General features: G+C 36.7%; 1 protein-coding gene across 3 annotated transcripts in view; it reads right to left on the bottom strand.

The window, feature by feature from the left end:
* ACSS3 (acyl-CoA synthetase short chain family member 3) overlaps positions 1–13,294 on the bottom strand; it is a 95,279-nt gene that overhangs the window by 74,052 nt on the left and 7,933 nt on the right. The window contains exons 1-3 of one of the 3 annotated variants that reach the window (XM_032999735.2): positions 1,977–2,034; positions 1,107–1,227; positions 456–508 (exon numbers count right to left, since the gene is read on the bottom strand). In XM_032999735.2, coding sequence (XP_032855626.1) covers positions 456–470 — 15 coding nt within the window. In that variant the 5' untranslated portion in view covers positions 471–508; positions 1,107–1,227; positions 1,977–2,034. Of the gene's footprint in view, positions 1–455; positions 509–1,106; positions 1,228–1,976; positions 2,171–12,700; positions 12,846–13,294 lie in introns of those variants that run through there. The other 2 variants (XM_032999733.2, XM_042793428.1) reach the window with 2 other exon arrangements.

A 13,294-nucleotide genomic window follows, 5' to 3' on the forward strand; every position in this document is an offset into this window, starting at 1 on the left:
CAGCATTCCCAGACCTATAAAATTCAAGATAAATTAAGGTAAACTGGTAAATATATGTATCTTTTCATAGTCACTAGAAAGTGCTTGTTATTTCTTTCACTTAGATCTCCCAATAAAATGTCAAGTTTGACCTTTCTTCCACAAGAACATCTCATAGCCAGCTTTCCACTGCACATATTTAACTCTTTCTAATTAATCTTATCAACACTAGGTCCTGTACCACATCATCTAAACCAATTCACATATAAGCTTCATAGAAAGGTTAGGGGTTTTTGAGGCTGCTTCAATTAACTTCTGAGTTCAGCAGAATACCATTTATCATAGCTACTTATATACATATCTTAAAGATAACCTCAGTAGTGTTCAATTCACTTATCAAGAAAGCTTTACCGTGTTTCAAAATTGATGCATGTTTTGAAATTTAGACTGAGGATGTGTCTCTCCTCTTTACTTACACTTTCATTACACATCAGAGGGATCAAAAATCATCCGCGGTATTTAGATCTGCCTTTTAAAGAAACAAAAAGGCAATGTAAATTAGGATTTAATCCATGCCCTGCAGCTAGTAATTCTATAGCTAACCCTTCAAAAGACGTGCTGTGTGACCTTGGGTAAATCACTTAAACTTTCTCTGTTTTCTTTTTTAATGCATGAAGCAAGGATTATGATTACGGTGCTGCCTCCCATTGTTTCCCAGAGAAAATCCACTGGAATTAACTACTTAATATTTGCAAAATATTCTAATAGTAAACATGCTAGATGGTTTGTATTGTAGCAACCTTCATTTTTAAAGTTTAGAATTTTTTCTTCTACATTATTTTTCCCTCATTCTGTAAGTTCAAATTAATTTTTATAGCTTGTTAAAAAAGTGGGGGAGTGGGAAGAAAGATAGGGAAAAACATGGAGCTGTTGTTAGCCTTCCCCCAGCTTTTTATCCACAATTCCTACAAACCATTTCAGTCATTTTATTAACTTCTTTGTTAAAACATCAAGGTGGGGAAAACTTTCTATTTACAGATATCCATAACATTCAAGCTTTGGTGATCTGAAAAGCAATTCTGTGCACAAAATCAAAGTAAAAGTTCCACAAATCCTGTGAACTTTACCATCCATAATGTTCTGGCTTATGAGTCTAACCAGCGTGATTTCAGTGATACAGGGATACCACAGATGGTCTGAATGATCCGGGTGACTGATCAAGATGACAAAGATTTTTTGTCTTGTTCACTGGTAGAAAACAAGAACAGACACCTCCAGTACAAACATTGTTAGCTGGTTTAAAATTAATGCATACACAAGCTACTAATATGCACATATAAGCTATTAAATAGATTATTAAAGTGCTATTTTCATTTTCACTTACAAAGACTTACATAATGCTTCATAAACAAACTCAATTTGTGCTGAACTTAGAAGTCTTTAAAACATTCACCTCTACTAATTATGTTCTCTGCAGAGTCACTTACTTAAGGCAACTGGTTCCCCAGCTGCCTTGATTCATGTAGAAATTAGATTAAGTAGGTTTACAGCTGAAAAAAAAAAAGTACTACCTAATATGTCTAAATATCAAGTAAACCAGTGAAGTCATTTAGGGTTGGCAGCATTTTCCTCATACACTTAAGGAAAATGTTGGGTGAAAAGCCAATTTTAAGGTGATGCTTTTTAAAAATGATGGACAAATGGGAGAAGAAAATATGCTCTAAACAGACAGCAGCACATTAAATTCATGCTTTTTTAAAAGAGGTCAAAATTTATATCTCAATGTCTGCTATAAAAGTATCAACCTCAGCACAGATGTAGTACTTTGTTCATATTGCAATGTTAGGTATTATAAACAAATTGCAACTGCATGCCATACAAAGAGAAATATTGTTATCTTCTCTGGGAAAAAAACAAAACAAAACAAAACAGGTTTTTGACATTGACTTATGTGAGTAGCTAATGCAATGGTGCTTGTTGTTCCAAATATGTATTACCTTTGCATGATCAATGCGAACAGAAAGCTCTTTAGACGCAAATCCACCAAAAATCAGGCTATGGATGGCTCCTATTCTTGCACATGCCAGCATACAGTACACTGTCTGTGGAATCATGGGCATGTAGATGACCACACGATCTCCTTTCTTCACACCATGTCTGACCATAACATCAGCTAACTTGGAGACCTGTACTGACAAAACATTCACAACATATTAAAAGTTTTTCCAGATCTGCTGTTGCCCCAGAAAAAAACAACTTTCATACAATCAACAGGTGCAGGACATTAACAGGACAAGCCAGTATGACACAGAAAGTTGATGAACGACACAATCTAGGTTCAATAAATTTAGGACAATTTCCTTTTTGCAAAAAACACCGTAACAAATTCTTTTTTTGTAAAATGAGAATGGACTGAAGCTAATTATTTTACACATTAGAGCAAAAAAAAAAATCAATAGCAATGTTTTGCAAATTTTTAAGTGACACTCTAACCACTCATTCTTTTATGCAGATAATGCTTGTATTTCTCAATTCTAGCTTTTTTGAATGGATGCAAACAAGGCATTTCATAATGCAAATTCTGTCATAACTAGCTAAGTCTGAAACACAAATTAATAGGTAGTAATATTTTCTCTACTACAGTGTTGTAAACTACTCAAAATCTGAGACAAGAAATCTTACGCCCTTAACCAAATGTAAATAAAATTCAGAAAGACATTTAGATTTAAGAAGTCATTTTTCCTCTCATTTTTAGATTTTAATTTTTTGTATGCAGAAGCCTGAAGACAGACTATGCATGGCAGCAAAGGACTCAAGCTTGAGAAATGTGATAGACCAGCAGCAATGTCAGCCATCTGTATCACCATGAGAAAATATTTATTACCTCAACAGTGTATAGTATTCTGTCACAAAACTAGTACTGAATATTTCATCAGTACACCAGGATGGACAATTTAACACATAGTAAGTTCTGTTAGAATGAGCATGGGAGCCTGTGACAAGCACTGTGCATTTGTCCTGACCTGCTTGTTGTGGCACGAAAATGTGGCATCTTCTGAACTAAAAGCAAATTACTAATTCCCCAAGAGCAACAGAATGAACTCAGCTGTCAGAGGTTTCTTAAGTTCCAGAGGCAGACAGCTGTGTAACACTTAGAATCTAAACCTGCTCACTGTCTTTAAATTTTTCAATTAGACATCAGTGTGTAGGGGTGTACATGTAACAGAGTTAAAACTGCATGGAACTGTGCACAGAACATAGGCTAATAAGCTAACAGGAAAAACTGCAGACTAAGAAGAAACAAAGACTAATAAGCGAATAGAAAACAGGATGAAGTAGAAACATCCCAGGAAGTCATGAGTTGGAATACTCCAGAAGCATGGTTACATGCCAGTCAGACATACCAAGTACAGGAGTTTTGCTTGAAATAGTTTTACATTACTGATAAGACTAAAAAGCTAAATTATCTAGGAAGTTCTTGAGATATCTGAAGACATATAAGTTCAGAACAAAGGAGTTACTCTGTCTTACAGGGGAACTCTTCTTTCCTTGTAGTAAAATAGTAGTAAAACTACTCTTTAAGAGGTTGTCATTCACTAGAAAACACTACAATAAATGTAAGTTTAAACATTCTAATTTCTTTCACTATCAATGCAATATGAATCTACTTATATATGAAATCCTCGTATCTTACCTGTACTGCATTATTACTTATTTATTCATTATACCACACAGATAAGGTTTCAAGTAAAATTTAGTCTCGTGAAAGAAAGACTCTTTTTTTCAGGTACTATCAGACTGGAGAGAAAGAAAAGGGGAGACAAACTTCTGAGAGCAGGAGGGGGATATTGCCTGTAGAATAGAAAATACCCAAGCTTCTGGAACAGTAAGAGCTTTTTTCAGTGATCCAGCAAATGATGCAAGCCATGGGAGCAGCCTAGGCCAATAACGCATGTTGTACAAGCAGGACAGGAGGGAAAGACACACTTTTTCACAGATGAGCAAGTCAGGAGGGTAGATTTTCTTTGAAATGTTTTACTTTTATTTATATTATTAATCCAATTTGAGTTTTCTCTATTTAAAGAGTTATCTTATTTCAGTTTAATATTTCAAATTCTAGTACCACTGTTACATTCCAAGACTTGTAAGCATTAGACCCTTCCTTTTATGGTCATATTCAAGAAAACTTGGGGGAATTACACCCAATCCTAGAAGCCTATCTGATACACGTACTGAAGAGGATAATATAACATTGCTCACTGCTTCTCTCTTCAGTGGGAATACATGTTTAGACTTTCAGCAACCTGAGAGAGTGAAATCCAGAAGCTCCAGATGCATCTGACCTGTGTTTGCATTAAAAATACAGCTCATCCACAATCAAACTATGCATGTTTCTACACCTCTGCCTGAGAATTTAAGAAAATGGAAACATAGAAGGCCCAGGAATGCATGCTTGCATCAGAAGATAACAGCATAGCTTTCATTTTTTATAAACACTACATAAATCCCTGCTGTTATTTTCAAACTCGAGAGAATATGTTTACAAGGCAAAGTCATCACCATACCAAACCGAAAACTTACATGAAGTATGTATATGGTTTATTTGTAACAGAACTCTTATATAAAATGTTACTGATTATCAAAAGAAAATTTCTTTAATTCTAGACCTATTAATACCTATCAATACTCTATGAGACTGACATATGCTATTAAAACCCAACAAAAATCAACAAGGCCAGGACATGTACACAACTAGAATGTATTGCCATACCACCAGCATTTACAGTCATTTCTAGATAGGATTGGTGAAGGTAGTTGCAAGTGAGGGTAACAACCCTACCTGCAAAGGTAAATTCCTTTTCTGTACTTCCTACTGTGAAAACATTAAAATCTGAAAACTCAGTGTAACACAGAGCTAATATCACCTTATCTCAAAGAGCTGAGAAAACTAATCCTTATCTTTGCTGCCTGTAAGACTATCAAGCAGAATGCTGACAAAATGACCAGAGGCAATGAAAACAACACTTAATGAGTAATTTTATAGTCAGTGTAAGTGTGGATATTAGGTACTAAGTAGTTAAACACAATAGACAAGTACTGTTGTACATTATTATTATTATTTTATAATTATTAATGATGTTGAAAAAGGAAATGTTTGCCTTCTAAAGGAAAAAAGCATCATTTAAAGATCATAATTAGCAATTTTGCAATAGAAAACTCCCAGTGCCTGTTTACAAGCTATATACATTTGGAACTTAGCTATAGGAGGGAGACAGCAAAGAGATCTGCATGTACTTAAGTAATTTTTTTGAAACCTATCTCAGATAAATTGTACTTAAAGCAGAATATACGTAGCTTGCAGACAGGAATCACATGTCTTCCATGGAAATCCAGTATACCACTTGTCTGCACTTAACCTCCCCATCCTAGAGAGTTTAATATCACTGAAGACAATAACCCAATACAATACATGGATAGCCATGATTTCCCTCGTGCCCTTTCCCTCATCCTTCTGACAGCCAGGGAACATTTGTACTACATAATACATAATAAAACAGTTGTTATCTGCAACTATTTGGAAGATTAGGGGACATCATAAAGCAGATTTACACTGGCCTTAAGATTGATATGGAAACCCTGAAATATCCAAGCAATCACTATTTCTAAAAAGGAGGGGGGTGGGAGAAGAGTGAGTAGTGACATTTCATCGAGCTGTTAAAAGCCATGAAACCTTCCACTTTGTTACAGTGTGTTGTCATTTATGGTTTACACTATGACATTGTACTTTATCACTCAAGATTTTACAGTTGCTATTTTCCTACCAGCATGCTATTTCTCTGCTTTTCTTCAAGTTTAAGATGGCTCTATCACTTTAATATATTTGACACTTCAGTAATAAAATCACTTGAGACCAAGTGATATAATAAGAAACTCAAGTAGGCTTTCAGCTTTGGAGATTTGGGCTTAAATTACACTTCTATCAAATGCAAGCCCCCAGTGAGTAAGGCTTTATTTTTACTCAGACACCAAACAAATACTACATCTGTATTAGCAGTTCAGGTTTGGAGAACTACTGAAGTTCTGAAGTAAACCACCTGGCTGTTCCCAGTAGTTACAAAAAGCAATTTTGGTCCTTGTCAAAAGAATTCTACTTTGAAGATACTAACACAGATATTTCACTCAAAATTGTCAAAACAGGAATTTCAAACTCTTCTGGGTTGAACAATGACTGGATCTCACCAGTGTAAAGTCCCTCAGTGCAAGCTAAACACAAAAGAATTCTTTAAGTACTGAGAGGTCCTGAAACATCTTGAAGTTCATTCATCTCAGTGTAAAAAGAGCTATCACATAATCATTCCTCTAAACGAAAGGCAGCAAGTCGCCTTACGCTTTTCATCTTCTCCACTGTGTTGTTTTTCCAAGACTACTAAATAAAGTACTCCTTCCAACTCCACCTTGATCAGCCTCTTCACTCTTCTATTACTCTTCTTAATTATTGCTTCCTCCTTTTCCTACTGCTGCAAAAGCTTCTCCAGCAGATGCACCACCCTGCTGCTAATGTCAAGCCTCCTGTGGAGTAGGAAAGGACTAACAAGCAGTGCTGCGTTTATTTCAAGTAGATGAAGACTATGTTCTTGGTCAGGTGGGAAAACCATGCTTCAGAGGTGTCACAGTGCATGTGCCCCTGCCACAGAGATCTTGAACAGAGCTTCAGGGGAGGGGAGTGCACTCCACCAAGCCCGCTGCTTATCCACAGACATCCACACCCTTAGTCCCAGGATCAGAAGTCCTGGCACAGATTCTAGAAAAAGGCATGGCAATGGTGCTGCACACATCTATGTACATGCCTGCAACTTCCAGAGTACCCCCATGAAACAACACCCAGGAACATCCCCCTTGGCCCACTCTCTGCCATGGCTGGCCATGGGAACTGCAAAATCAGCAGCCCAGATGCCCGCGTAAGTGTGTGTACTCCATGGGACTGCGTTTAGGAGGTTTCGGGTAAAATTAGGGCACTGGTTGCAGAGCTGTGGAAAGGCAGCATGAGTCTCGGGATTGACTATGCGAGCTGCTGTGCTTTGAGAGATGATTCCCAGTAACTGTGAGGGAAGTTCTGTGGAGCAACAAGCTTCCTCAGAGATCACGTGCCCCGTGCCAGCTCTGCCTGTGTGCCAGGCACAATTCTGGCAGCCACATAAGCCATGGACATGGCATACTGATAACAGTCCTGCTAGGCTTCTGCACAAAAACCCAGCCACGCTGTCTCAAAACCAGTGTAAAAAGGATCTACCCAGAGGTAGTAGTAGTGCTGGTAAACTCTTCCACAAATAACAAGAAAAAATAGAAATCAGGAATAGAAATCAGGATGATTTCTTTTTTTTTTTTTTTTTCTGACAGCCAGACAGCTGCTGGGATTGCAGTTAGTTGCAGTAATTTTTCCTTCCTGCTTTCAGATGTCAAAAAGTTCTTTGGATTGAGAGGAAGCTGGGGTTTTTTTGGGAAGGGCCATTTTCCTTTCTGGTTTGGGAGGTCAGCTGTGGACTGTGTGTCTCCAAGGAAGGACTGGGATGAGATGGGGATTCTCTAATACTTAACAGCTTGGCATGGTTTTAATGTTTGATCAAAGTTGATGCAATGGCATTGACTCCACAGAAGAGATGGGTTTCAGACAACCATTTGCCGCAGAAGGAATTTCTGGTACTTGTGAAGGATAGCCCACAGTGTTCTGCACAACTCCTACAGCATCTATGTGCCCCCAAAAAGCCATTATTTGGACAACAACCACTCAGAGTGGGGAGAGAAATCAAGCAGCAGTGAGACAGATAAAGGGTGAGGATGGCACTTCCTAAAGGAATCCACAAGTCAAGGTAGCAAAGATTTGTGGGATAGCTATGTTCAGATGGCTTTGAAGTGAGCTATGGGACATTCGGTTCGCAGGATGAAACTAAACCTAGTCCAAAGTCAAACTCACAAACCACATACAGTGCAAATGTCAAGAGCCTCAGCAGTTAATTTAGCATGGCTTTGCTTCACTCATCTGCCCAAGATGCACCAGATTATACATAACTGTAGGCATTGCTGACGGTGACATGCCGCAGTGTAAGTATCTTCAGCCAGGGGATATCAAGATCCAGCTGCTTCTTCAGACTTTTACAGTGTCATTCGGAAGTCTTTTGTGTAGAATGTGAAAAACCTAAGTCAAGACCCTTTGCAAATTCCTGATCAGTCTTATCCTTCAGGGAATACTAATACTGATATTTCTGAAGAGCTACCCCAGTGACATTGCACTTAAATCTTTCTAGGACATGCACTGAAGAATGCCATTTGAGATTTAAATAAGATAAGGAAAAACAGTATTGAAGAAGTCTAATACATAGTTCTATCAAGATAATGTTGCTTTATCAAAGAGGATTAAAAGTGGGATTGTCAGACTCAGCAGGATTTTCTGTCTGTATTCTAGTTTTGATTCAAAATCAACTCTGAGAAAAAGTATCTTGAAATGAAAGTCTAGCTAATAAGGAATTGGTCATTTTTCAAGGCAGAAGACAAAGAAAGAAGATGGAGTAAAGCATGAAGAATGAGAAAGACTCCTAAAAACAAAACAATCTGGGTGATTTCTCAGTCATATACAGGAGATATGAGCAGAGCAAGACAGATACACACATAAATCCAAACTGACAATGGCTAATACAGCTACTTTGGAAGAAGACGCTTTTAGGGTGGCAATTAAGGAAATACCTTCCTAGAGAAGAAATTACATCCTAGCCCATTGCTGAACACCTGAAGCCTTTCTTTCTCATCCATGTTTTTGTAACATCCAGTGCTGTTAGAGACTTGTGGGGGTGTTGGTTTTACTAATCCCGTCATGTTACTGCACTCAGAAAGTATTTATTATGGCACTGAATTCAACATGTTAACTGTGCATTGCTATTGGAAAGAATCACAGAGAGAAATTATCCTGCTTTTGTGTACATGATCTGTCAAGTGTTAACAACTGCAAATAATATAACTCTCAAATTCCTGAGATTTCTTTTTAGCAAGTGAGGGATTCTAGAGAAAACAGCCAATAATATAAACAAGAAGGTTTTTTCACCTACCTAAGAACCTTTGCCTTAACTCAAAAATGGTAGTATTTTCCAACATAATCAGAAAATTTGTTTTTAAATGAACAGAAGCCATTGCTCCTTACTTCTTCTGGGTATTTTTATATTTCCCTAATACGACATAGATTCTGTAATATTTCTAACAGAATTTGTGTCTACTTTATCTTTTCCTGCCATCTCACTACTGGAATTAGAGGACCTCCCAATGCATACTCAAAACCTTCACCTACATCCTCATTTCATAGGTTTCAGTCCAACATTGCAATCCTCATTTAAAGGCCTATAACAGGCATCAGTAAAGAAAAAAGTCCAATCAGTACATTCTGGGAGACCGTTATGTCTTAAATTTGCCAAATTTCTCCTCTCTGCATTTGGAAGATTTCATCTGTAACAACATATAATTAACACACTTAAAATGCAACTGTATGCACTACATACAGCTTCACTTTAACTAACTGTAATTCTCAAGACTTTCCAAGTGCGTAAACAGAATAGTTCTACAGAATATCAACACAAACTGATGTTACCAATGTTTATATCAATAAGGAATTGCTGAAATTGTCCTGCAATCCTTCTATTCCAGTTCTGCCAAAAAGAAAGTTTCCCACAGGTTGGGCATTAAATATCCACAAGCTTCCAACATTTCTCTCAATTATTTATAGTTTAGTGGTGTACTTAACTTCAAAATCTCAACATCACTGTAGTTCTTAGATCTGAACAGCACTGCAACACGTAAAAACAATAGGGATAATTTGAACATAACAGGCTTCCTGAGTATGTAGCTCAAGCTAACCCACCCTTCCTAAGGAGCCTTATTATCTCTAGCCAAGCACCTATGTCATTTTTTTCATCCTTACCATGAGTTTGATCCTGGAACAAATGATCCAACCTGCTACAAAACTCTGCATCTTCCCATTCTATGACCCACAGTTATATTACATAACTTCTGGTGAATGTATCTATAAACTTCACTTTTATTAGCAAGAGCCAGAAAGAATTCCCCCACTTCAAGTGCTGATCTCATTAGAGACAATTTGAACAGGCAGCCTCTCTGAAAAGACATCCTCATTACACCACCAGCTTACTGTCCAGACAGACTACTAAACATTTGTTGGGTATGGACAGTCCAAAGAACAGTCTGAACACAGATACACACTGTCAGGCCATTTTACATTGGGAAAGGAACTCAGGAAAGAAGGCAAAAGGCTTCTTTACCCACCAGGAGGCTTGCCAACTTTGGTCATGTCTGATCTGCACTTAGATTGGTCTATAATGAAACATTCAGAGAAGTGAAAGTCTGTTTCAGAATTACAAGATACAGTACTTTTAGCTTGCACTGAGCAGACTGAGAACACAGTAACAAGCAGTGACTGAGGGCTGTGAGACAAAAGTCATCACTCACACTCCATAGTGGGTTTGGTAGGCCTTTTCTTAAAGTCTCTCCTAGCACCTACAAGATCCATAACACAAAATACACCAGTCCACATCTCTTCCATTCTCAGCAGATCTCTTTGTGAATACTTTTGTTATCAGGTGTCCAGTAGTTCCCAGGTAAACCAAGTTAAATCTGTTCCACAAAAGTGGACTAGAAAGCTTGAACAGACAAATATCCCTCTCAAATCCTGCCTTCGACTTATATTGCCTTTTGATTAAGAAGAACAAAATGTAGAGAACTCAGAAATGGTATTTAGATAGGACTCAGCTACCAGCAAGATTATAATGAACCTCTAAATGAGTTCTGCTACATATCCCCAGAAAACTTAAACCAGTTCTTCTGTTCAGTTTGGTAACGTTGCTTTAAGAGCAAATGTGAAAGAAAGGATGTGTATGTCAGCTAGCAAAATTTTCTCACTCCGCACGAATCTGCCATATCCTAAAACATTTAATACGCTTATACAGAGAATACAGAGACACAAACTTAGGAGACTTAATACCAACATTAAGATTAAAAAGCAAAACAAAGGCCACTTTTCAAGTGCTTTTCAGAGGAAATTTCTCCCGAGAAAGTCCACTTAAGATAATTTACATTAAAATGTTGTACTAATTAAAATAAGTATATATTTTTATATGTGCACATATGTATAAATTTTTTTCATATATACATATATATTATATATGCAATGACACAACACAATTGTATATATGTATACAATTTATTATTTTATATAGAGATAATATATATCATTATGTTGTATTATTAATTTTATAATATATATTTTATATACATTTATATATAAAAATATATAATATATATTATAATATATTTATTTATATACTTATTTGCTATATATTATAATTTGATATAATTTTTATAAATTAGAATTTTATATATTATATATATTATCCCTCTATATATAAAGTAATAGATAAAATTAGATAAGGAGCCGAGCCCTTTTAAAGTCTTCTGATTTCTTAAAACACTGCAGCTGGTTGTTCTAGCTCCAGCATACTGTATGGTAACATCCAAGTTCTTTTTCGGACTTCGTAAATCAGCTGAAAACTGGTGAGGCATAAATGTTTTCTATATTTTCCTTAAAAGGTAGAATGCAGTACAGGTTTATCATTTTTTGTAGCTGTATGACTTATCTTTTCTTGCAACAGTGGAATAGAAACCTTGCAAACTGAATTAGGGTATTGTGACCCTCATTTCACATTTCAAACAGTATTCTGAACCTCATTTCACATTTTAGACCATAGGCTCACATTACTCCAGACACTATATGCGCATCTGAAGTAGAGTGAGTGTGTTCCATTCACTGTAATGCATCCTGCACACTGAAATACATTAAGGAAGTATATGAGTCCAGCTCCAACATTTCTTTGTACTCAGTGTTAAGTGCAACTGCCACATACAACTGACAGAAAAAAGCCAGCTAAACAGAGGAGCAGCACGAGGGCAGACCACCAGTGGACAGCTGTGAAAGCAAAGAACCTTGAATGGGGCAGACTGCAAACACCCATGGTGGCAACAAACCACAATCAGGCACAGAGTAAATCTGAGTGGGCTGATACACAGCGGGTATTCACAACCCCAGCTGAGGGTAAGCTACCTTGGCCGATGGGGAAGTCAAAATCCACAGACTTTCCAGACAGAAAAGTAGTGCAGGGTCACCAGCAGCCCCCACTACAGCCTACAATGAGGCAGGTGATGCAGATTTCTTTAGAGATCCTCCCTGTTAAATTTAATTTTGGTTTACACACAATTATGCACAGCAATAGCTAAGTTACACATCTTCATTTCTACAGAATTGTATTTTTGTTCATCGTAGCAACTGTCAAGTAACTTGACTAATACTTTGCTTTACCTTCTAAATATGAAATAAGAACTGTTAGGGGAACAAAAAAAAAAAAAAAGAAATTCAATAGAGAAAAGTTCAAAATGTAACCAACCAGGAAAAAAATATTTAACTGCATAAGAAAAAGAAGAACTAGAGGAAGATCAAAACCTCTTAGATGCAGTATAATTGGGTCCAGGTAGAGAAGCTTATAAATCAATACTGAGCACAACAAAAGGAACAAACTAGCAAGGTAGATTGTTTCTACCTCTCTAGTATCTACCTGCTATGTAATGTGTACCACCCAAATTCAGTAACAGGGCTATTCTCAAACAAACATACCTGTTCAAGAAGTTCCTTGTATGTTATTTTCTCTTTGGTATTTGTTACAGGACTGTCATAAATAATGGCAATCTGGTCTCCTCGTCCATTCTCAACATGACGATCTACAGCATTGTAGCAGATATTCAGCTCTCCACCTACGAACCTAAAAAAGAAATTGGAAGTATGTAACACCCGGCCTTCCAAACTAATAAGACTATCTTTTTGCGTTTTATGGGTTTTTTTAAGGAATTAGAGCATTCAATTAAAATATAGCTCACAAAACATTATACTCAGTTCAGGAAGTCATTTTTTATTGTATAACCTCACAATTTACTCAAAAAGCTAAATACGCTTATTAGTGAAAACAGTGAAAGTAAAATACTGTTCCTTAATTGTCTCAACTAAGAATCTGCTAAACTTGGTCTTGACTTAACTTACTTTTTATCAATCATTCTGTTTTTATAGCTAAGGTTTCACAGAAAAAGCATACATCCACCTAAAATAATCTGACATTATGAAAATTTGTTATTATACTACTTTGTATTGGCATGCACACATATGCTTTTTAAGAAGAACAGGTTCAGGACTCAGAATATTCTTATTAATCTCTTG

The sequence above is a fragment of the Tyto alba genome, unplaced genomic scaffold (genome assembly GCF_018691265.1).
Source record: "Tyto alba isolate M040663 unplaced genomic scaffold, T.alba_DEE_v4.0 Super-Scaffold_2, whole genome shotgun sequence".
In the NCBI taxonomy this organism is placed as follows: domain Eukaryota; kingdom Metazoa; phylum Chordata; class Aves; order Strigiformes; family Tytonidae; genus Tyto; species Tyto alba.